At 37.0% G+C, this 27,017-nt stretch overlaps 1 protein-coding gene across 1 annotated transcript; it reads right to left on the reverse strand.

Annotated features, from left to right (window-relative positions):
• Positions 1–435: 435 nt before the first annotated feature.
• LOC135700992 (uncharacterized) lies at positions 436–26,387 on the reverse strand. The gene is made up of 4 exons (XM_065221688.1): positions 25,955–26,387; positions 1,800–1,920; positions 1,533–1,739; positions 436–1,469 (listed from the first exon to the last, which is right to left on the reverse strand). Exons 1-4 carry the CDS (start codon positions 25,986–25,988, stop codon positions 515–517), a joined length of 1,317 nt encoding a protein of 438 aa, XP_065077760.1. The 5' UTR covers positions 25,989–26,387; the 3' UTR covers positions 436–514.
• Between the last annotated feature and the right edge of the window lie 630 nt (positions 26,388–27,017).

The raw sequence follows: 27,017 nt of genomic DNA on the forward strand, positions 1-27,017 counted from the left end.
GGCAGGGCCTCTCCCGCAAAGCAAATTGATGGCAGCACGAACAATTTTAAATACACACATAAATTTGACTGGTGAGCAGGCCAAAGATTATTTTATATTGAATAAACGTCACTCAAACATGTAATCTCGGAACATGGACATTTATTTTACATTTAGACATTTACGCACAATATTAGTATTAAAACAATCTCTAATAGAACCGAGCTGTTCCAGTATCCAATACATTTTCAATGTAAACGCGTAAATGGCAGGTTACTCATTCAATATTGAGTTAGGGAGAGTTGACTGTACTTAAAAACTTAAAATAGCGTGAACTTACCATCACCGTTCTGATTGGAATAAATGACACACTTATAATAAACAAAAATCTATTTATTTCAAAAATATTTTTTTATTTATTGCTCATCAGAACTATCACATTATTTTTGATATACATATGGAGACAATATATCATTGTAGTGCTACCGTTATGTTTGGAATTTATTCTTAAACCATAAACATAACAAACCGACAGTTATTCCCTATTATATGCTTTTCTCATTCGATAGAGCATCCAGCTCAGCATTGATTCGTTAATAAAATTTCCAATTCGTGTGTAACAACTATCCGCAATTCTACATTTAAGCTTCAAATATTTTTGATCTTTGTCAGACATTAACTGTAGCTTTGAGTCATTCAAGTAACTGCTCCAATCGTCATCATTATCAACAGCTTCAACCACTAATTCTTCGTTGTGACTAAGTCCTAAAAACTTCGTCACGAAATCTTTTTGGTTATGTTGGTTGTTATTGAGATTAGAGTAGACACCAGTGACCGTATTATTGTCCAAAGTATTCTGATTTAATTCGTTCACATCATCGATTTTCTTGACGTTAAATAACAGAACTCTATCGTCGAGAATGGAATGCTCTATGTACTCATAACCTGGCTTCCCATCATATATTTTTCTCATGGCATCCAAGTCTTCCTTGTTGAGGATTGTTCGACATATCGCTTCTTTCTCCATATCCACGTTGTACTGATATCCAGGAATGCCGGCAAGTCGTCTAACGAAAAACATGAGACTTTCATACGAGTTGAATGGGGTGAACTCACTAAGACCGTCGACCACCGCCTGAACCATTGTTTTGAATAGCGGAGTTTCAATCTGCAGCAACGGAATAAATATGTACCTCTGACATATCTTACAGATCATCTCCACTACTGCCAACTTTGGAAGACAAATGTTGAAACGATCGTGAACACCCAGCATTGCTGCCACAACAGCCCAGAAGTGTACGAACGCTTCCCGATCATCATCATTATCGTATCTGATTCCAAGAAGATGAGGACGAATCAATGCGTAGCCTAGGAATCCAAACACCGTCAAAGATACTTCTGTCTGCGTGATGAATCCAATTTTCTTCTCATGCGACCTCTTTGATGCATTTAGATGCATCTTTCGAACACGGTTCAATGAATCCCATGATCTGTAAATAAATTGAAAGGTAATTTGTTTTTTTTTTCAGTCGATTTTCCAGATTATAAATTACTTGGAGCCAGGAGAAAGATCGATCTCGTACCATGACAGCATGTGAAGGGTTGTAGAGATGTATCGTTTGCGAGCCGTTTCCGAAGTACTTGATCGTCCTGTGTTGTGTAGGATCGACAATCCTTTTGGATCACACAGCAGTGTAACCAGACCGCAAAAGTTGGATTGCATCATTCCAAAACGGTTATCGAAAAAATATTTTTGTCCTCTGTATGCAGGAAAGAGAGAGTCATTAGTGAATTCACGAGACACACAAATGGATTCAAACCTTTTGAATTTGGCATCATCAAACCATTGGGGAAGTTTTTGTTCCAAATCCACACCGCTTCCTATGTCACATGGTGTCACGGAGCCTTCGATGACAATTTTCATAAACATAGTTTTAGCCGCTAGAAAAAAAAATAAGATTTTATATGATCATAAATCGAACAAATATATATTGACTTGTATCTTTCATCGCAGCCTCAGGCGATTTATGATTCTACTTATACACGTTTACGTTCAACTATTGTTGGAAAGCGGTTTAACATTCACCATACAACCTTTCACTAGAATCTTTGCCAGAAACGAATTCCTAGCGCCGAAGCCAACTGGCTGTTGCTGAAGCTGTTCAGCACCATACCATCCAGCTCAGGTTTAATAACCTGCCGGTGTTTTTATTTGATATTTAAAGGAACAAAGCATGAGATATAGGTGTAAAAACATGTTTGTTAACATTTCCCTACCTTTACTTACAAGGGATGAAAGGCATTTCTGAAATATCTTGCGTAAAAATCAAGAAATTAATTATAGAACAAATGAATGTTCGATGGAAGATCATTACTATGGGAGAGGGTTTTTTTTATTCCACGAATCTTACAAATTACAATAACGGGGAAGTGAGCCTTGGAAATATGCTTAAAAATCTACTTGCGCATTTGTTGCTTGACACTTAAGGGTAAAGGGACGAAAATATTGCTTCAATATTCAAATGATTTTTTTTTTACACTTAAATTCTGTTGATGCAATTGTGTTCACGGTGTTCCGGTTAGCAAGTAGAATACTAAAAACACATTTTTTTGAACAGAATTTCAGTTTTGAACGTACTGCTGTCGAATTTTTTTGATAGCTGTTCTGCGTCCTCTGGCAACTTAATAGAAAATCCTGACACGTTGCACCATTCATAAAAATTCAAATATATTTTTGCAGTTTCAAGCGTACACGTAGTCTTGTTTTACATAAATTGTTGGCGTTAATCGATAATATGACGTTTTTTATGTTAAGTTCAGCGCAATACAACACAAGATATATTTACGAGCGGATTATATTCAAAACTTGTTTCTGTGTGGATACACTCACTGAATAAAGTGGTCAAATGTCAAAAGCGATCCATTAATCATGTCAGTCTCTAAGGTGGGTTGGAGGAGGGGAAAGAAGACTATGAGTTCTGTGACAAGCAATGTATAAGCTATAGGAAAAATGTGACGAATGATGTAAATCTGTACGCAAATTCTGTGTATATCGTACAACGTAATATTATTAGACACCTGAAGAAATGGCCTTTGAGTATCTGATTCGATGTTATATTCAACAACTTATTTAGCTGTGTTACTTATTCAGTCTAGTTAGAATTAAAATTTATTTTATATGTTTGTAAATATATGCAATCTCCATGCACTAACCACAACGATAACATACAATCCACTTATTTAATCTGTTTCATCGCTTAGGAAAAAGCACATATTTCATGTGATGATCTTATAATCAAATTGTTCCATAAAAATCGAAATGCTTTTTGCGCAGGCCCCGGAATGGTTGAGGACCACTATTCTTAAAAGACGGCGTCAAAGCGTTTTCTTTCAACGGCTGATGTTTGCTTGCAACTTGTGAAGCTTACACGCAACAAATTGTTGCGTACAAGCTAAACCTCATATACGGCCGATGAGAGTCAAAATTGAGTCCAATCATTGGACTCAACATTTCAAAAAGCTGGGTCATTCTGTGGATAAGTAAAATGTTTCCTCAAAAATCAACTCAAATATCAGGAAAATCGATGAAAATTTTTCTCAGTTTGCGAGTACATGGCCGATGAGATCAACTCAAGATTGTGTAGGGTTTCACTCATATTCACAACAACACTGATTACTAGGGACGGTACGATCGCAATACTGTGGACCCCCGGTAATCTGACCGTTCTTAATCTGAACTTAAGAGGAAGAGGAGATCAAATCAGTGCCAACATTTCAAAGGGGCGTAATTGCATTTGTAAACAATGGCTTTAGCCGTCGATTTCTCGCGAATAAAAGCACACTCATGAAAAATAATCACACCAGCAGGTAGATGAATGTTTCCTCTACCAGCTAGCATTGTAATTTTGGAGAGGTAAGATTTCATTCGCGAGAAATTGACGACTAAAGTCATTGTTTACAAAAGCAATTACGCCCCTTTGAAATTTTGGCACTGAAATATGGACCAACAGGTTTGTGCCATAAAAAGGGAGGAAGAGTAGACAACACAGGGACGAAAACGAAATACTTTTCTGTCAAAAGCGAACCAGCTCGTGATTGGCCGATTTGAAGTGCGTAATTGCCGGCGCCGGGGGTGTAGTGGTAAGCGTGACTGCATAAAAATCTCTGGTCAGTAAAGCCGTTGGTCCCGGCCCATGTGTGTTGCGAATGGGTGCGATATCCTACACTGAAAATGTATTTTCGTTATTTCTCTGAAAACCGTTTCGTTAAAATGAATATCGTACATACAACACATCTTTCATAAATCGTACGAAACATTCGTTTTTCCAGTCATTTGGCGCAATGTCAATATTACGCCTTATATGTATAATATACAAATTCAGCTTCGTACAATCAACTGCGCTTATTGTCTCCTAAAGTATTGATTGTGTGCTCGAGATGGTATACTTTTTTTAAATATTGTCGGTTTGACCAATACATGCAAGCTACCACAATAAATCAAATTAATGGTCGCGGTGGTCTTATGTCAGAGAAAAAAATACATGCAAGCAGCAGAAAAAGCAAACGAAATCGAATTACCGTTTCATGAGTGCTTCTTATTTGCCTTTAGCTTTAGAATTTCTTGTAGCACAGATAGAGCGGTGGATAAAGCACAGATCTAATGATCGCAAGGTTCATGATTCGAGTCCGGTCTGAAGCCCATTTGTAGTTTTTGTCATGTTTATTCCTTCCAATGATGAAGTTATTTTTACCCATCCTCACTAACACACACCACATTTTTCGGTTTCCACAACCAGTATTGTGGCCCGCTGGTTCGGTGTAGCGATAGCGAGTGTGACAGTTCTAACGAAACTAGTTTTATACAATGTACAAATCACTAATATGGACCAACAGGTCTGTGCCATAAAAAAGGGAGAATATACAAATCCATTTCGTTGCAGAAAACAACGAACAAATTCGTAGAACAAACGAGCGATTTCGTTGTATGAACGAAATTTTATTTTCAGTGTACGCAGATGTGGAAGCTGCCTTCCTGCACATTCGGTTGCCATCAATGGATGGCAATTGATGTCCGTCGGTGATTGGCACTAGATTGCGGAACAGAGACCGACGTTAAATAAAGGAACAGAAGAAGAAGAAGAAGAAGAAGTGCGTAAAATATAGATAGAGATAGGTATAGATAGAGATAGAAATAAAAGAGTAAGATGCCAGTTGTCTCCTCTTCCTCTTAGATCTGAACACTTTTGAACCCTTTATCTAGGGGAATTTTCGTATTCTCATCAATCTAAGCAGCGTCAGCGTTTCTATTTGCATTTTCTCAACGTCACACACACACACGCATATGACGTGTTTGTTTGTTTACATGTATCTGCTGATTGCATCACTACCCATTTAAATCGACAGAATTGTTCAAAACTGTTTGAAAACGTTTTTATAACGCTCCAAACTTCTCAGGTGAGTGTGACTATTGTTGGCAACCTTTTTTTTTACTTCGGAAACTTTTGCATTTGAACTGCGTGTTAACCAGCTCTTCAATTATAGGCAACTCGAAATCAGCCGCATTTTGTAGTTCATATATTTTATTTAAAGCAAAACCTGGCTTAACAGGATTGCTCAGTCGTAATAATGTAGTCATATTGAAGCTGAAAGACTAAGGAATCGGTAGAATACATTCAGTGAAGTGTTTTGAAGAAAAAATACAATGATGCATAAATGGGTGCCGATGCCGGCATTTACCCTAGTTGAATTTTCAGTTAACCCATCGTAAAATAGTTAGTTTAATGCTAATAATTTTCCTATCAAAATGCAAAATTTCCGCATCGTACTAGTGTGACTCTGCGTTGCGGAAATTAAGAATTTTGTTAGAGAGATTAATAGCACTAAACTATCTATTTTAAGATGGGATAACTGAAAATTCAATTGGATTTATCGTAAGTATTCTATCATAAAAAGTAATGAAACAGTCCCAGAAGAGCGATCCATCCCTGCCCACCAATATTTTGGGCTGTCCTCCAACCAATCCAGCTGATTTTTCTGTAGGTGACATAAGTTCAAGTTCTAACCTTCTCTTCAATAGACAATGTAAAAGGATTCATCTTACACTCATTTTTGCAAAGTAATATAAAACGAGGCCCGGGTAACCAACAAGCCCCTTAATTGACCGTTTGGCAATGTAAGACTGATATGCTGCTTATACACTGAAACCACCGTTTACGAAGTCTTGTTTTAAGCAGTATTCAGTTTACGTGCCTTTTTTACGAACTAAATAACGAGGTTTTTATATGAAGCAAATTCAAAATAACGATACTTTTTAACGACTTCTGGGAAACTGGGAAATTCTGAAATATACCCTATGTCTGACGATTCTAAAAATACCTAGTAGTTGAACAGTATTTCCCTTTTATCCTGTAACCGGAATCCGCCATCTTGGATTTCAAAATGGTGTCAAAAAACTTTTTTTTACGGAGTGAAATAACCAGATATAGGCATGAGCGAAAAATCTGAGGGATTATTTTCAGCGCAGGTGTATTTAATGCAAAATGCGGAATATTGAATACCTCGTATAAGATTGTTAACATGTATCTGCAAGCTGGGGGCTCGACTAGCTTGGGGGGGGGGGCTGGCTTTAGCCCACGTATGCCATACCGTAAATACGGCCTTATCACCTTAATTATTGACAAACTACAGGGTGATACGGAGTAACTGTCACTTTAAAAAATAGTCATAACGATTGAACGCTTACATGATTTTTTGATATCAGTATATTTCAGATATACTACATAGGGGAAATGGATGTAATGTCGGCCTAAATGCCCCTAATTTAGGCCCATACATAAATTTAGCAATCGACTAAATTTTCAATAGCGACCAAAAACATCCATTAGTACCGTCTCAAATGACGAGTTCATCTAGCTAAAATTGATAAATAGCAGATTTTTAGCGATGGTCCCAATCTTAGATCCATTGGCCATTATTTGAGTTATTTCCCCTATATAACCTTCAACTAAGCACAATAAAATCAAAATATTTCTCCATTCACCTTAATTACCACCCAGATTTGACACTAAAATGTATCACAGCTGGCACGCTCGCTTTAGTTCCAGCACTTCTGCAGTTCTGCAGATGTGTTTAAGCCCTGATATTGACGGATTTTCCAAGGATGGTTCCCCGAGTAGAAAAGAATATGAAACCAATATCAAGTTTCACTATTACAAAAAGAATGTCAGAACATCTCAAATTGTTAATGGTTTGATCAATTTAAGAGATAAAATATCAAAAGCAATAACTATGGAACTGAATAATAGCAAAATAAGATGTTGAAATAACAAACCAACACCAAAGTTCTTTGAGCTGCTTAAGAATAAACCAATATCAAAATGAGCTAGCATAGAAAAATTAAAATTAAAAAAGTATCAACTTGGTTTTAACGAGTATTGAATCTTAGCTGACTGCGTGACTGTCGCAAGTGCTGACCAGTGTCTGTTTTTATCGTTGAGTTCATTATACATCAATTAACAAGCGTTTGTTGATATTCACCACTGCTTGATTATCCAACCCAACATTTTCAAAATCAGAATCGATCCTCAGATGCAAAATAATCAAATTCATTTTGGACAAAATGATTATATTGTCAACTCCAGAGCCTAAAACCTCGATATTATCATCAGTTCAGCATGAGGCAATAGTTTTCCATCAATCTGTGTATGAAAACCAACACAACACGTTCTACAGCGCTATATTTGTGGAAGGATTCTACAGCGCTATATAAGGAATGATTTTGATCAGCACTGGTGCTGACCACTCACCTATATCAACTTGTTGAATGAAAGAGGAAAATGGGCCAACAGTTTATTCAACTGTCATGGTTTATGTCGTTCAGTGATAAAAATTTAAAAAATATACTCTTGAGCAACGCCCAACAAACAATTTTAGCTGCAGACTAGCTTATACAGGCAAATATTAGCCGTATAAGCCATTTTTTGGCTGTATAAGCTAATCTGCAGCTAAAATTGTTAGTTGGGTGTCTGCTTAGCTTCACACAGAGGGCGTGTTCTACTAATTGGTAAGGAACTCTTTTAGCTATGGATTAGATATTTTCGTAAGTGTACGAGATATTATTATAATTAAATATATGATTTTAATTGTTCGGGTTTCTTTAAGACTTCAGGATGCTTTAAGACTTGTTTTTTCTCACAGACGCAACCATTTTTTCCCATATCACCAGTCCCATTGGACCCATCGCAAAAAAAAATCTACTATTTATCAATGTTCTCTAGATAAACGCGTCATTGGGACGGTACTGATGGATATTTTTGGTCGCTTTTGAAAATTAAGTCGATTGTTGAATTTATGTATGGGCCCAAATTAGGGGCATTTAGGCCGACATTACATCCATTCCCCCTACATTGCGTAGCAAAATTAATAAAAAAATGTTTTGCTATGTGTGCTATGTGTGTCATTAGGTTTTTTTTATGATTTGGCCTGTATTTGCTCTACTTCTCGACTTACGACGTTTTGACGGGAACTTATGACCTTTTTGAGTACTGCAACATATATTAATCGAGAGCTTTTTAAACCTACTATTGTATGAATGTGTATGTTGTGGGACATATACCAATATATCCAATATCCAATACTATGAAAAGTTTAGAAAATTTTCAACCCGAAAATGACCGGAAATCCAACCCGCCGCCTACACCCAGTGATGCGTGAAAGTGTAATTGCATCTCTGCTCGAAACCGGCAATATAAACAAGATAAGCACGCATACCTCGATTGGACATAGACACTACATTTAGCACAGAACCGATCAGTTCGCAACTTTCATCCACCCGCCACTCGCCGGACTCGTCTAACGAACTTTTTTACAGGCGACGTTTCACCCACAGCTGAACCAAAAAATGCTTTGTCATCGATGATGCTCTGAGAAGCTCACTTAACTGTGTAGCAATAGCATTACATTCGTGCAATATATCAATGTTGGTATGATGTGATTTAAAATTAAAAACTGTCTATTAAGTAACGTAGACAAATGATAGGATCGATCATCCTAGAAATGCTTCATGAGCTAAGGCTGCATTCCATACACACACACATCGAATAATAGTTGCATGCATGTATGCGGAAGTTGCAACTCGATTGCGTTCCCGTGTGGCGAAGTTCAAGGTCTGAATTATAAGTAGAATTAATTAGATACTGTTATGACGCCAATGTAACCGAGCCTGAAGCATTTAAACCGGTTTTGTGGATCTAACGATAAACACCCGCCTGCAAATTGTAGGTCAACGAAAGGGTGACTTATAATCACTATAGACACCGCAATGGCGTGTGGAAGTAAATAAATAAGCAGCATATCAGCAAGGCACACTTCCTACGCGAAGTGCACTGGAAAATGCAACTAACTGTCCGGTGGATGACCTCTCAATATGAAATTATATGAAATGTATGCAGGCGTCAGGAGTTAAATAATAAAACGCATTGTAAGCATGATATGAATATGATTTGTTCAAGCTGATTGCTCAATTACAACGGGGCGCTAACTTTTCGTCTAACAGTTTTTGCACCAAGACTGAAATTGATCACGTTACATAATAAACATGATGGGTCAATAATAAACATGATGGCTCAAAATTATAATTTTAATTTCTAAACGTAAATGCGAATTCACAACTCACGTACTGCTAGCGCAATACAAAGACTACTTTGATACCGTAAAATGGGGCGCATTTCATCACGACACCGTTAAATTTTCTTTTCTTTATAACCCTTGTTCAGCTTTCTAGTTTTAATTAAAAAAGATCATGAAAGACCGCTTTCATATATTATAACTATTATGGGACTGCTTCACCTTGATGCTGACAAAATGGATTTAATAATTTATATTTTTAAATTTTGTATAATCATGTCTTTGCATTTCGGGATTCGAACCGGCAGTCGCTGATTAACAAGCGTCAACCATACCTACTGGACCACTTACAAAGAAGTTCATCAATTTCAGGTGAAATGGAGCACCGATTCCGAGATTTGTGTAGTTGAAAATTCTAAGTGTAATTGCATGTATAGCTAACGTGGCGGCCATTTGTGGACTCTACAAGGAATCACCTTAAGCATGTGTGGCAAAAGGTATGATCATTAACTTGAAGCTGAATAATAGCAACCAGACGAGTATTTTACAGTAATACAAAACTGTAAACATAGACGCGTTTCCCCTGTTATATTTAGGCTGATAATAATAATACTGTCAATTTAAAACATACGTATCACTCAAATAGGTCAAAGTGGGAAGCGAAAAATAAATAACAAGGGCTGGAATTTTTTTTAGTATAAACATCTCATTTAACAATAACTTAATAAATTAATAATAATAAATTACTGTTTAAGATATTTATTTATTTATTTTAAGTCGTTAATCATTTCGTAGAACACTTTTAAGTTTGTTTGATGTAAGAGATAAAATATCCCGAAAAATTACAGAAAATATATGCGGCAAAAGTCAGTAATTGCAATATCTAATCAACAACAATATTTTCTGGATGTTCTAATACCCCGGACAGACTATGGCTTATATCATGTAATATGGGCTGGCTTTCAATGAGCACTCATATATAGAATTTCCAGTGAAAACTAGATGTATGAGTGCTCATTGCAAGACAGCCTATATTACATAATACAAGCCATAGTCTTTACGGGGTATAAAGATCCACCCAATAGCAAAATAATCTATTGTAGGAAGTCAAAAATTAAATATTTGTTCAGAACGGCTACAACGAATCTCGACCCCTGGTCGCCCAGTTTGTTGGAGAAACGAGAATGAGGAGCCAACATTTTCTTCAATTCTAACTATCGTTCAGATATGAAATGATCGAAGCGTGAAATAAACTTTACGCAGACCCGGGATAAGGTCCCGGGCAGAGTGTAGAATTCAAGACCAACAATTGAAATGGCCTTAACTCCATTTTGTAAACAAACATTGTAAGGCCATTTTCTCGCGAACCGAAGCCTTCATTCACAAACCTAAACCACAATCGGGTAGAGGAGAATTTCCCTACCTGTTCATTATGTTGGTTTGCCTTTGTGGACTTCAGTTTGCTAGAAAATGGCCTTACAAGGTTTGTTTACAAAATGGAGTTAAGGCCATTTCAATTGTTGGTCTTGAATTATTGTCTGTTTAGGCTGAGTGTGAAACCAGTACACGTTTCAATTAATTGCTCTGTCCAGACCGTTTTTACCAAACAGTAAAGGACGAGGCAATGAAAGAGCCAACAAAAACATACAGTCACTCACGAACATGCGACTCATAACGCTTACTTTCGCACACACAGCATGTAATTGAGGCATTTTTCCATACAAAATGTACGCTCACTCATTCAAGACAATGATTGGGTACCATCACGGAAGAATAAACGTGCTGACTGAGCTACTGACTGAGTGCACGGCTGTCAATGACTCGTTTACTTCCCAATCATTCAGACTCTCACGAGGCAGTGAATGATGAGGTTTCTGTGGTCTCTGTTCCGCAATCTAGTGCCAATCACCGACGGACTTCATTGTAGGATATCGCACCCATTCATCAACACACATGGGCCGGGACCAACGGCTGTACTTCCCTTCCGAAGGAAGACGTGACCAAAGATTTTTATGCCTCAGAGACCTCGGCTGGGATTGAACCCAGACCCATTGAGGTAAGAAAGCAGTCACGGTTACCTCTATACCACCGGCGCCGACCACATTCATATGAAAATGACTTATTGAACCTGACTGTTTTGCGAACTGGTCCCGGGTGAAGGTGCATAGCAAAATAAGATCAAAACTTGCTTTCAAGAGGTGGTGGTATTGGGTCGAACAGGCAGAACATGTCCTGATGATTCGTGTGCCGTTCTGAACGCTAGATGAGAACCTCCTTTAACTATGTGGCAGAAATAGCGCAAAGTCTGTCTATAAAGCTGTGGTTATCAAAAGAGAAAAACGATGACGAGAGTCGTTCAAAGTCACTTACATCCCTTTCCTTCTAATCCCCTCATATATAATCTTTCTGCCCTAATAAACGAGTACCAAACATTATAAAACTATATCAGAAATGATAGTCCATATTTCATAAAGTAGAAATGATAGCCCAGGCTTTTTTTTTCCTTTGATTTGTTTTTTTCCGTCGATCTTGTTTTCCGTGCTGAGCACCAATGCTACCGACGTGCCAGGAAGGCAGCTCACACACCTGGACCCTACCTATCGACCCATCAACTCATGAACCGGGGACCAACGGCTTTACTTCCCATCCGAAGGAAGGCGTGATCAGAGATGTTATGCCTCAGAACATCCCGGCGGCGCCGCCTGGGATTGAACCCAGGCCTGCTGGGGTGAGAGGTAATCACGCTTACCACTACACCACCGGCGCCGTTATATCCCAGGCTTTGTTTATGGTTATTTTCTAAGCGAGAGATTCTTTTTTATTATAGTCATTTCACATATGTTTATGACCTCGTAACCTTTAGAGGTACCACTATACCGGGCCTGTTCTCTCTAAGCGAGAGTTACTTTTCTCAGTAGTGACGGGCTCTGCTGAATATTTTTTTTCAACAACGCTGCGTTAATGAATAGTGAATAAGGAATGACCAAAATCAACTGAATCACTGCATGATTATCAAGTTGTATTCTGAAACAGCATCATACATTTAAGATAGATGTAATGAAGAAGTTGATCAGTAATAGTGGGAGTATTGATGGTCTGAAAGTGATGATAGCAATAAACCAACAAACTTTTTTAGTTGGAGCGAAAGTGAGAATAACAAACTTTGCAAATTTTATAATTGTTTATTGGGTAAGGCTCAATATATCTGATCGTGATTGCACCTCATCATAGCTCATTGAGCTCTTGGTTTGTTTTTCAATAAATTTCAATTACAAAACTGTATCATATTCTATTATTATATATTCTTCTATTTCTATCATAACACAATTTTCTAGTAAAGTTAGATCTCGATTTTGGCAACACATAGTTTCGGCCACAATATGGAAAACGGTGTCTAACGAGCCTTTACATTTCATTGTTGTTAATATAATTTATTTTCTTATTTTTTTTTTGAGACTTTAACCAACCGTCCGCACTCGTGTTTATTTCAGTTACCATGGGGACGTAATTTGTGATTAGCCCCGGTCCCTTTCAAATTGTATCATTATTTATGTACGACCTTAAATTTGAAATGACGTTTCACATTCGTCTAGTGATGGCCAATTTTCATTCGAATAATCGATTAATCGATTAACGAACCGAAAATTAAGATATTTGTAATCGGTTATATCATGCTGATACAAGCATTAACCTCGCCAGAGGATCATCACCCATCGTTTCAAACATATGCTGCACTCTCATTTGTGGAAAAATGACAGCACAGCGAACAAAAAATAATCGATTAGATGTTAATCGAATAATTTAAAAAATGGGACATCTCTGATTTTGGTGTGATTGTTTTGATAAAAATCTTTGCTTTAACCTTTACGACTCGTCTCATTTACTTTGAATAATATAGTGACCTGTTTTGCAAAAACAACTACAGTGTATCTCAAAATTGATCGTACAGCTGTACTTAAATATTAGAAAAAACGGTTCTAAACGCACAAGATAAAACTATACGTCTTTGAATTTTTGGCATCTAACTCAGCATACATTATTGGCTCAGTATTGAGCATATTTTGTTGAGTTTACTAAAAGTTAGAGCAATTTAAGAAAAACGCCTTTTTCTTGAAAAACCTTATTTTCTTGAAATAAAATTTAGATAACTTCTTGAATTTTTTCTCATTTTTAGTCGTAATAAACAGTGATGGCATAATCCTCACTCAAATGATTTTGTTTTGCTCTCAAGGGCTCCCAATATCACGCATGATATTGGAATAAAATATCAAGCATGATATTGTTTTACAAGCTCCTTTGATATTGCGAGACCATTCAGAACATGTCAAATTGCAGCCACGAGTTGACTTACCACAAAAATGATTCCTTTGCACATCGTTTTCTTAGAAAGAGAAAGCATAGTTTGCTATCTTTCTTTACGCTTCACAGATGGTAGACACGAAGTTACTGCTGCCAGCAGTGATGGAAGTTTCGTTTCGTGTTCGGATGTACAGCAAAAATCTTGAAGCTCAAACTCAACACAGTTTGGTGAGAATTGTAGCCGGGGAGTTTTGTTAGCATGATATCATAGCAACCGTATCACAGCTTGTAATATCATCGGCTGTTGTTTGCGTGTTGAGTTTTTGGTTTACGATACTCAAATGAGATTATGCACATTGGTGAGATTAGATCTTTTGATATTTTCACAACACTGGTAATAAAGATAATTCATATGCCACTAATTTTACTAAAATTTGTCAACTAGGTAAAAAGTTGAAAATCGAGCGTTTTACTAAAATAAATCCAACTTCATACAGACTTTTCCAATAAAAACCAAAACTATAGCAATAAATTATTAAACATTTGTTCAGTTACCAGCCATGACTTAAAAAATAATTATCAATTCACCATGTTTCAATTTTGAAATACACTGTACAGTTTGACAGCTGAAAACCCATACCATACAATAAGGCTGCGTCCCAACTGTGATAGATAGAGTTGCGAATGATGGCTATAACGGGTGTCCACTAAACAATGAGAATGATTCCACTACTTTTCTAACTTTTCTAACAGAACAAAAGCGTTCGCAGAGAAATGTCTTCTTCTTCTTCCTCTCATTTCAAGCTTATTGCGTATCGCATATTAGCTTATTGCGTGCTCTCAACTTAGTGTTCTGGATGCACTTCCACAGTTATTAATTGAGAGCTTTCGATGCCTGTACCATTTTTGCATTAGTATAATTGTTTGGCAAGTACAATCATACTCTATGCCCAGGGAAGTCGAGAAAATTTCAAACCTCAAAAATTTCTAGACCGGACCGGGAATCGAACCCAGCCACCTCCAGCATGGTCTTGCTTGGTAGCTGTGCCTTTACCGACTGAGCTAAGGGAGGCCCCAAAGAAATATCACCTTCGGTGAATGAACACACTTCAGAAAATTGTTGCACACCTTATTTCACTGTAACATGTTCAGTCGTGTTCAGCATGCCGAAACAGGAAGCGCATTGTACAATTCTTTCAAGCCAATAAAGATCGTGGAAATAGTACACGGTGCACCATTTTAAGAGAGAAAATGTTCCAGTATCCACTGTATACCGTATCCTGGCATCCATGGAAGTAACCCGGAAGAGAGGTAGTGGCCATCCAACGAAGATAATGAATAAGAAGACGCTCTCTGCACAACATGTTCAAAAACAATAATTCGGTAAGTCAACGGGAAGCGGCCAGAAAGTTCCGTTGTTCGAAGTCACACATCTGCAAGACTCCAAAGAAGGAGGGAATAGTGTGTAGAAAGAAACCCAGATCCCCAGAGTACACTGAAGAGCAAATCCAAACCGTGAGATCCCAATACCGCTGGATGACCCGGAAGTACGGCGGAAAGACAAAATATACATATGTGCCAAACGATTGGTATTGCCGACCTATCGAGGATTTTTACGGTCTATTGAGCTCCATGCTATACAAGGATAATTGGAAGCCCAAGGACACCAAGCAACTCACCAACAGGATCAAAAGCTGCATCCGGAAAATCGATGTGGCAGTTAAGTGTTGTTAAGTCTTCAAAGTTGACCCTTTGTATGAAATAAATCAGTTTGAACTAAACTTCACTGGTGTTTTTTTCCCGACCCATTCTGCTCATTCTCATTTTTTAGTCACACCCGTTATTATGATATTTTGATTATTTTTAATTGTGAAATATCATAAAAATAGCTATTTATGTTATATGTAACAGATAAATTGAGAGTATGTCATGTAGCTGATTTTAATGAACAAATGTCCACTAACTTGATAAGATATTATTGCAAAATTGTATATTGTTCTGCTATTGGTATACGATTTACGTGATGTTTCAAGTTAATTTACATGAATTACTACGAAAAATTCATGCTAATTGCGGTGCCCAGAGATCATCCGATAAGAATCATGTAGCGGCGCCAGTAGTGTAGTGGTAAACGTGATTACCTCTCACCCCAGCAGCCGAAGTAAAGCCGTTGGTCATGAGTTGATGGGTCGATATGTAGGGTCCAGGTGTATGGTAGTATAGGTGTATGGCGTCGGTAGCATTGGTGCTCAGCACGGAAAACAAGATGGACGGAAAACAAATCAAGGAAAAAAAAAGAATCACGTGAAAATTTATTCAATCAAACGCAATTTTCATTGAGATGCGTATGCTTCGGATACGGAACGTTTAATTTTACATGATATGTTTGTTAACGTTCCACGATTTACGTCACGTGTAAAAATAGTTATTTCTTAATGTTTATATATAAAATATCGCTTCATAAATTATTATATACGCGCTTGATATCACAAAAACTTACATAAGTTTTTGAAAGGTGTATCTGCCAATTTAATTAGCAATTGTAGTGCCCCAAGATTTTTAATAATTTATTTAATTGTAGTAGCTATATAAAAAAAACATTATTTTGAGTAGTCTACAAAGGTTTGAGCCTCGTGCGCGTATTACGAATATAGAAGACTGAATTTAACATTTGTTAAAAAAAATGGAACTTTGAAGCTTATTTGGAAGATGCCTTAAATTAAGATTTAATTTTATGCTGAATGTTAGGGGTTTGTGAGCATTCCTGATGTTGCTGAACATTATGATAGCATCAGATTGCGGGGTTGCTAGTGTATTAGAATGTTTTGTTGATTATTCATGAAGTGTTGAATGCTTTTAAATATTTGAGGTGGACAAAAAGGTGAACAGAGAGGTGAACGCCTAAGCTTTTTCCCATTTAAGATATTATGCTTAATTATTTAAAGATAAACCGTCCAGCTCACATGGGGTGTGGGGTAAACGGTGGGACCATCATCATAAGATAACCGTGTAACCCAACGATGCGTTCAAGCGTCGACATAGGAGTAAATTAACCTGCACTTTAAAAATTTAACATTGCTGCTTTACCATACCAGTAGGAGAGAGTGGGCCAGCTCTTATTAGAGAAATTTCTTATGTCACTTTATGAATACTCTAAAGCCTCCAAAGTGATATACAATTTCTCAAATGAAGTTTTTTTTTGTGAAAGATGTTAAAAAACGTATTTTGAAAAATTGGGCTCAACTCAGGGACCTATGGTGTGAATTTGTATAAATACTTTTGAGTCTCTGGCATGATTCCTTATATTATTTTTCGCAAAATTACCAGAAAACGCAGTTTTAAAAATTGGGGGACACTTGATCCCCTATGTATGTTATGCATTTTAATATTAATTTTAACACACATTCCGGGATGGAATGGATGACAATTATAAGGGTTCAAGTATTCCCAACCAGGATTTTATTTTTTACACTCATATCTAAGGATGACGTGTACCTAGTCCTTGGGGGGATCAAGCCTCTCCTAACTGAGTTTCCAACTTCATATCAAACTGAACAAAAGACCAAAAGAAACAGCTCCGATTCAGTGATTATAATTGATTCTACTTATTTAAAGCTTCGAGCTGTGAAAATTTAATGTGTTTTGGTTGAACAGCAAAAAAGTAATTACACCTTTTCATGTTGGCTGAAAAGAAGTCTTAATGAGTGAAGATCCAAAAACTGCTCTCAAAAATATAAACGATTCACAAACTATTACTAATATGTCTGTATAACTACACTGCGGAATAATATTATCTTTCGTCTAGAAGAAACTTTACGGCAACTTGCTTGAAAAAAATATCCCTTTTGGATTTCGAGAAACGGGGGGGGGGGGGGGGGATCAAGTGTGTCCAGTTTCGTCTATTTAAAGATTATAATAGCTAGATTATCATTATATTTATGTAGAAATAAAAACATTATTTCATACCGCTTAAAGTATGACAAATCTCAACTCATCATATTTATTAGCCTAATAAAACTGCTAACGTGACACTGAACTTGTACCAGCTTCAATGTTTTCTGCTCTTCTCACACAATTATTTTACGACATACAACGCAGCTAATGTACAGAGAACCGGTAGTACTAGTTGTAGTATGAGTCATCGGTTATTTAATAACGAAGTAAACAAGATGAAATGTCCTATTTCTAGTTAGAACGACTTCCTCGTGATCCACATGGACAACTGCTTTTCAGCTTGTTCAGTGCACTTTTCACGTTTTTTTTTTCGAACGGACAATCAATGCACACTGTGGAGTGAGTACTGACCTGTTATACATGCATGCTATGTTTACCAATAAAATGGCATAATTGTTCTTATCAGTTATGTGTATTAATATTTCTCGCACAATGATAACGTCGTAATGTGGAGCGATCTTTGTTCAATGGGGATCTTGTTCTAGTTGAATAATAGCAAAACATCTTTGTAGCGATAAAAAGCACCAAGAAAATCAACAAACAGCAGTATTTAATGTCTCACTCGTATAGACATAGAACGACGAATTATGGTGAATTGATAAAATCCAATCATTGCTTTTTCACGCCATTTTTTTTTTCGTTCGTATTTTTTATCATGTGATCTTAAATTGGAGCCAAATTTAAAACAAAATTATTAGAAAAAAATAATCAGAATAAAAATCAAAGAACAAATGGATGGCATTGAAATGTCTGTACTCATCATGATTGAGGACAAAAACCTATAAATGAAAATCACGGATAATCAGAATTAAATGTATAATCAATTAATGCAAAAAATAACTTCATTCCAACCATCAAAGTTATCTGATTCAATCCAACCATGGTGAGATCTCTTCTTACACATTTCCCATATAAACTTCAACAATGAATGCCATACGAAGCAATGTCACGTTGCCTTTTCGTGGTACGTTACGGGCTTTTGCAATGAATTGATCGTACTTTTCCATTGTTATACATAAATTTGGCCACCCAAGTAACATTGCAAGTTTTATCAAGGTTTTAAAGCATTCTGCAAGTCTTAATCATGGTCTACAAAATCTTCATAAAACCAAATTTTTAACTAGGGCAGTCTTTATTTTTGTATTACTTCACAATTTATTTTAAGGATAAAATTTTGAGTGTTGATCCTAATACTTTCAAACAAATGTGTTTAAGGAACGTAAGCCTTGGTGTTGGTTCTGATCGTTGGATTTTTATTGACAGCACCAATTGGTTTTTTTTTCCACACCACTCAGGTAAAATCCTCTAATCACGTCGTTTCCTTTCAAAAGAAAAGAAATAAGCCCAATGCATAGTTAGCCAAATACGCAATCTAGTTGTACAAAATTAATAACTCCAAAACAAAGCATAACTTAGGCTTGGGGTTTTTAGCAAAGTTTATTATTAAAATGAGAACCATCTATTGACAGAAACAAATCACTAGAAAAAAAAATGCTCATATTGCATTCATGATCCCCAAACATGAATATTTGCAATACGATCAACAAATGATATCTATGTGTCGGATACATACTTTTTACGTGTACAGATAAATTACATGTACCCACATGGCCCATATGCTATTCGTTTGATACATAAGTACATGAATGTTATGTCGAATTCCACATAAAAATTAGCCAATAAAAATGTGAAGAATTTTTTGAGTGATCGTTTGAAACTCATCAGATGGATCCAAATCCGCACTTTTCTCTCTGATAATTTCAAGAGTTGACGTCTTGGGCAATGTTGTTCATCTTAGAAAATAAACAACTCTTCAGAAGATTTCAACATTCCACATCCTACTGTTTTCGAACTAGGGGTCATCCACAAATTATGTAAGGGAATAGAGAGAAGGGAGCTTCTCAACATTTCTTACTGGTGCTTCAATGAGGGGTTGACATTTTCGTACATAAGATTTAATACTTGGATGGAAATAATTTGATACCGTTTTAATGCCAAAAAATCTGGACATACATTAGTTGAACAAACGAAAACGTGATCAATTTCAATAAAATTTTGTCAAAAAAAATCTAAATTTTATTTTGACTTTGAAATTTTACTATATTTGGGGGGGGGGGGTACTTACTTTCAATCTTACAGTGTCGTACAATGGGAGGGGGATCGAACTATCGCTTAAAACCCTCTCATAAAGTGTGGTTGACCCCTTATTGGGAAAACATTGTAAATTAGTGACACATAAATACAGAACTTTTGGAATGGAATTAAACTGCCACAGTGGGTCTGGAATGTAATTTAGCCCATAATGCACCCCTGGGGTAAAATGGCCACTCTTAGAAAAACAACGATAACTTTTCCTCAGATGCATATTCCGGGTAACGGATTGTGTTTGTTTTCAACTGGAGGTTTCACAAATATTTCCTGATCATAAAATCATATATTGACCTACTGATTCCTAAAAAAAATGGCATTTTGTGCAAAACATGACACAGTTGTTACAATCATCGACTGCAAATAAAGCTTTTAATAGATATCGCAAAAGAATGAAACGAATTCAGTTTTCGTATATGTTTTAGATGTTTTAGTTCATGAATCATACACGGCCAATCATGCCAACTCAGCGACTGAGATTAATTGACTCAGAGAATTTTCTTTCCATATGAAATTTACTCAGATTTGGAATAAACTGCAGTTACTCACAAGCTATGAGTCAATTAATCTCAGTCGCTGAGTTGGTATGATTGGCCGTGTAGTTTAACACTCTATTGATACCTTATTTCTTATGTAACATAAAGGAATAATCATTTGAAAAGCCTCATGTCTTTGCATTCTATACTTGCAGGGGTTATGGTTTGTTTATCATGCGGTGCATTTTACCCCAATGTTGTGGTGCGTTTTGGCCATTGTTGTCGTGCGTCTTGCCCCATGTATCAGGCGGTTTGCTCCGCTACCACTTTGGAACTTTATAAATCGGTTCATCATCGGAAATATCATCGTTTTGTAGTTCGCAATCACTCGATCTTCGTAAAAACTATGGCAATCAACCATATACCATTACTTTCTCCTTGATTTTAGTTTCCATACGCCAACAATTGACGATTTTGCTTAAACGGTGCGTTTTGCACCATCCTACCCAATAAGGGAAGATGTATAAAGAAGCAGAGGGTCGAAGGTTGGTGATTCATCAAACGTAAACAAACGTTTAACGTTTTTTTTACGTTTCATGAAGCATCAACTTTGGTCTCCCTCCCCCTTGTAGCGATTTTTTCTACATGGCTGGTCACTCTAAAATGCTACGTCTGTTATTCGCGGTTTTCCTTCAAATGAAATATACACACTAAAAAATGCGGTTGATTACGACCTGCCGATAATAGAACAGCTGGTTAACCCTCATTTTAAATGGGCAGGTTTTCGAAGAAATAGAAGTTGCCGACAATAGTCAGACTCACCTGAGAATTTTTGAGTGTTGTAAAAACGTTTTCAAACCGTTTTGGACAATTCTGTCTATTGGAATGGATAGAGTAGCAGGCTGCAGATAAATTTAAACACGTCATATGTATGCCTGACACTGAAAATTAGCTAATAGACGTGCGAACGTTGCTTATACTGACGAGAATACAAAATACTGAATTTCACTAGTCACCTGATGTCAGTATCCTTTCACACAATTAGAATATCAATATCATTTGCCTCAATGTCAGTGCGCAAATGACATTGACATCGTAAAGGGACCATTGATATTCAAAGTTCTGCTGCAAATGTTTCTTATATACGCCAGCTAATCAAGTACCGATCTTTAGAAAACTCATCAGTAATATTAAAACAATGCAACGGTTATACAAAAAAGTTGATTTATTGAGATAAAAGTAAGATTTTAAAATTTTCCCTTGTGATATTCATATGGATAGTAATATCAAAGCCTGATATTATGCTTACCAAGACTTTCTGCACCTGTTGGAAACTAACGATTTTAAATTGACTAACTACTTGACTAGCCTATTGGTCCCAAGCAAATCGATTAACGTACCCTATTCTAGTCGAAATTCTAGTACTACACTATGTTTGTTTTGATTCCCTATGAAAGTTTGGCAGATAAAATGAGGGGTTCGTGGATTTTCCTATGTTTCGAGGGGTGCATCGATTAGCTTGGGACCGAAGATAGTACCAGAGCTGAGCCAAAAAGTTGAGCACGTTTCTTCGGGACCTTCTGGTCTAAGAGTTACCTCTATGCTATCAGTGTCGGATGTGAAAATCAGTGCTAGGCCAATATCTTACGTCAATTGACATTGTTGACAGCACGCAGCACTTAACTTTAAGTTTTTGCTAGGCTGAGCAACAAAAATTCTGAAGGATTATTTTTAGCAGACTTATGTAATGAACCAAGGCTGCATCGGAAAGTTTCTATCATGAATCCGATGACTCGTTGACTGATAATTTACGATTTACGATAAGCATTCATGCGATAAAAAAAAGCTAGTCAGACTGGGTTGTTCTATTGTAATGCACAAAGTGATGTTTTAAGAGCCTGCCTCATTTGAAAAAAATGCATGAAGTGTTAAATTTGCTGTAAAATGATTAATTTTTCACTTTCACCCACGAGTAATATGTACACTTTCAACAGGGCGATGTACCCCTCGATATTTGGGATTTACTTCGTTCAAAAAAGGTTTTTGATGATATTGTCAAATACCCCACAATATTGGTATTTTTGGAATACTCCGATTCCACGTAGGAACCTGAAATCCATTTCTGACGCTATTTTGAAATCCAAGATGATGACATACGCTTTGATAAAAACTGGGAAATACTGTCAAATACCCCACAATATGTATTTTTGGAATCGGGTGACGTATAAGGACTGGAAACTCCGGTCTAACACCAATTTGAAATACAAGATAGCTGCTTCCGGCTACAGAAAAACAAAAAATACTGATAAGTAACCTACAATAAAATCGGGTTGACGTGTTAGAACCGAAAACCCACGTATGACGCCATTTTGAAATCAAACATGACGGCTTCCGGTTACAAAAAACACTGTCAAATACCCAACAATATGAGTATTTTTGGAATCAGGGTGTTGTGTAGGAACCGGAAATCCAAGTCTGACGCCATTTAGAAATCCAAGATGGCGGCATCCGGTTACATAAAAACTGGGAAATACTGACAAATACCCCACAATATGGGTATTTTTAGAATTAGAGTGACCTGTAGGGCCCAATATACCAATATAGCAATATATTTCATTGTAATAAAGGGCGAACACGAAATTATTGCGACACCGAAAATGTCATGCCAATTTTCTTATAATGTTTAGAATCAAACCAAAATTTTAGGGTAGTTTTATACATATATTTCCTTCAAAAATCAAAAGAAAAGTTAATCGATGGAGCCTTGAGTGTAAAATTGAACGCATTTTCGCTTGATGCCCTCCATCAAAGTCTTTACAGTGTCATCCGGTACCAGTTTCTCAGTTTTTTTTTTTTTTTCATTTTCTTAACATGTCCTTCTCGTCTTTGGCTGTCTTCTTGCTCTTCCGAAGTTCCCGCTTCATTATTTCCCAGTACTGCTCCACCGGGCGCAGCTCCGGACAGTTTGGCGGATTCATGTCCTTTGGAACAAAATGGACAGAATTGGCCTCATACCACTCCAGGACACTTTTAGAATAGTGGCATGATGCCAAATCTGGCCAAAATAGCGGAGCTTCGTCGTGCTGCTGCAAGAACGGCAAAAGGCGCTTCTCGAGGCACTCAGATTTGTAGAGGCGAACTTCGACATTTTCTTCTATTTAAATTTGTCGTACACATCGAACTTGCTCTTGCCGGTGAAAAACTTCAACCCCGGAATTTGCTTAAAATCGGCTTTTATATACGTTTCGTCGTCGATCACACAGCAGCCATATTTTGTCAGCATCTTCTCGTAGAGCTTCCGTGCCCGAGTTTTAGCCGTCGATTGTTGCCGCTCATCGCGGTTTGGGAAGTTCTGTACCTTGTATGTATGTAGTCCAGCTCTCTTCTTTGCATTCTGGACGTAGCTCTGCGACATGCCGATCTTTTTAGCCAAATCACGGCTTGAGACGTTGGGATTTGGTTTAATCATCCGCTTCACCTTTCCCTCCGTCTTTTTGTTCTCCGGTCCCGGTTTTCTTCCAGCTCCTTTGCCGTGGTCCAACGTCAACCGCTCCTGGAACCGCTTCAACACTCTGGAGACGGTTGAATGGTGAATGTTCAACATTTTTCCCAACTGCCGGTGCGGCAGGTCAGGAAATTCCAGGTGTTTGGAAAGAATTTGTTCTCTCAACTCGCGTTGGTTCACCTCCATTTTCGTTGAATCGAAAAACACGACTTTGAGTTTGACAGCATGTACACAATACACATCAATGAGAAAGTGTGCAGAATTTGGTTGATTTTTACCTAATGGTAAAAAAGTTATGCCCTGTTGAATGTGTCGCAATAATTTCGTGTTCGCCCTTTAAGGACCATCTACTGACATTAACGGAATATTCAAAACTTATGCGCATAGATGACGCCAAAATCAATCTTTAAACTTCTGGAGACATGACATCTCCGACAAAGTTGTTTATTTTTCAAAAATAAACAAAATTCCACAGTTCAATTTTATTGAAACAATTTCCAACCGATCTGAAATTGCTTCAATTTTTTTCATTTAAGACGGAATTCCCAATCGATTGGAAACTGTTTCATCAAAACTGTCCAAAAATTGACGAAATGGGAGTGAAAACACGTGTTGCGTTAACAAGAAAAATTATATAAAAATATGCTTCAATAGCCAAAAACAAACATATAACTCCAATGCTCAGTGGTCCATGCTGGAAATTTAGCATGAGAAAAGTGCTAGTGCTTATATCATAGAATTAAAAAATATTTAAAAAAAATAAAGAAATAAAAAATATTCCTTATTTTGGCCGTTTAAACAATAAGAGTGGTCATCAAATTAATTTTTATTCAAAAACTATCTTTCATATTTATTATTCATATCAAATTAATAGATATTCAAAAACCAACTGTTTTGAAAATAGAGGTAGGTTCTTCAGCAAAGCTGTAGTAAAAAATGATTGCCAGCTACTTTGTTGAAGACACATCTTCTCTATCTCTACAGATGCCGTAAGACATAATGTAAATGGTTGCGGAAAACGAGCTTGGAAGGATATTGTTTACCCTCTACTTGGAATAGGTTCAAGAGACAACCTTTCCTAAGACGTTCGGTACCCTACATAGCTGAAAAATCCCTTCCAATGCAAATAAGTTACCCCGTTAGGTGAGTATGCAATATAATGCGTTTTGATACCTAAGAGCACATTATGCCCACTGGAACTGAACTTACTGAGAAGTAAACCGCATCGGTCAGCACTAACTTTGGGGTGTAACGATGTGAAGGCTATTCGCGACTACGAAGCAAAACAAGTTCTACCTTTCTTTAATATTCAAACGGAAAATTAAATGAATCTGTGCTTGAAGTATACATTCACCTTTCGCTTTTTCTCATGAAAATTTGCTAAATATGTTATGGAAGACGGGGTGGAGCTACAGGCAGTTAGGTGACACTGTGATTCAATGTTTTTTATATCAAACACCATAAATCTTACATGACTGACAAAATTAGAAAGTTTTAAAAATTAGATCTCACAACTAAATAGAAATATGTAATATAAACACTGTTAATATTTTGGTATACATCAAATAAAATAAATGAGCAAACAACTCACATAAAATTCAAGGCTCACGGTCGAGCTCACGGTATAGATATTACTCTTCCTATTTCTGGATTATTTTTAAATTATTACAGTTGTCCAAGCATTGACATGATGACTAATAGTTTAAACTAGGTACAAACTATATTGCTAAACACTATTCCTTGTGTTGCTCAAATTTCGAGTCATATTAATAAACATCTACAGTTCTTCAAGCACACTGCTTTGTTTCTGATCATACACTTTCTCAGCATTGTAGTGCACGTTCTCTCAGCAGGGCAGCAACTGCGCAGGATCTGAATCATTCATTCCCATTTTTAGAACCAAACAAAAACATGTCAAATGCACTGCAGTAATTCCCACGAAATGTTAATTTTCCCACATTTTTATTACCTTTTTCCACCTCTGTCAGTTGTATCGACTCCATGATGTGCCTTCTTTTAGCGCTCCCAGTAAATAATTAATGCCCTTCTCACTTTACGAAGCACAAACCGCAGTTTTAATCGAATCGTGTAGTTATACAATCAACTGGTTCATTGACGTTCTAGTATACAGTTCTTATCTAACATCTCAGCCAAAAAATCACTCTACACCGTACAAAATCCACTACTCATCCACCCGTAACGAACCGTGTCGATTCCAGAACTTCACAGCAATCACATCCGTCACGATTGCAGGGAGAATCTGTTCTGAGCAATTCAAGAGTGATCAGACAGGAAAAACAACGGTTGAGAACAGGGCAAAAATAAACATCGGGAACGAATACACTCATTTTGCTTCCGCGCGCGCCGGTACGAATAACGCAAATCAGTTAAACGTAGTCAATTAAACACTCCTCTCGCGTGAAACAGCTGAGTATACTATCGGAAATTTAAAAAAATACTACCGGCGCTGATATGAGCACAAACCAGCTAGGAGATAGCGTTTTTGGCCCTTTCGTAACTGGAATGACACACTTACGAGATTTGAGTCTATTGGTAATACAAACATGATAACGCGGAGCCAAATTAGATCGATTTGATGTCCTCTATTGCAGTGTTGCTGAATCTATAGGTTGCTACCCACCGCTGGCACTGCATAGTAGGCAAAAAATAACCCTGAATAGCTCCTATATATCGTTTGAGATACTTAATAGGATACACAGCAAACACATTGTAGATTTACGTATGACTCATTAATGTATTAAAAACATTAATTTTACTTGAAAGTATTTTATAATACATTCATTTGCAATGAACTTTACATGCATGTGTGTTTTTACATGGATGTCATAAGTTCAATTGAAAATGATTTAATTTTCAAAGAACAACGATATAAATTCACATGAACGTGTACATACAACATTGCCTCACGGGATGGCTGCAACTGCATCGTGCGAGGCGTGTTTGAGCAGGAATTCGTTTTTTGTACGGAACTCACGCACCCCTTGGAGGAAGACAATGTTCCAGCCAAATTC

Source organism: Ochlerotatus camptorhynchus, unplaced genomic scaffold, assembly GCF_037179485.1.
Source record: "Ochlerotatus camptorhynchus isolate MF236.1 unplaced genomic scaffold, CSIRO-AGI_Acam_v1.1 ptg000146l, whole genome shotgun sequence".
Lineage (NCBI taxonomy): Eukaryota > Metazoa > Arthropoda > Insecta > Diptera > Culicidae > Ochlerotatus > Ochlerotatus camptorhynchus.

Bases quoted from the DNA above. Each gene is read 5' to 3' on its own strand.
- LOC135700992 (XM_065221688.1), bottom strand. From the start codon at position 25,988: ATGGAGTCGATACAACTGACAGAGGTGGAAAAAG. The intron at 1,740-1,799 runs GTTTGAATCCAT...TCCTGCATACAG, and splicing joins GATGATGCCAAATTCAAAAG to AGGACAAAAATATTTTTTCG. The intron at 1,470-1,532 runs GTAATTTATAAT...ATTTATTTACAG, and splicing joins GATCTTTCTCCTGGCTCCAA to ATCATGGGATTCATTGAACC.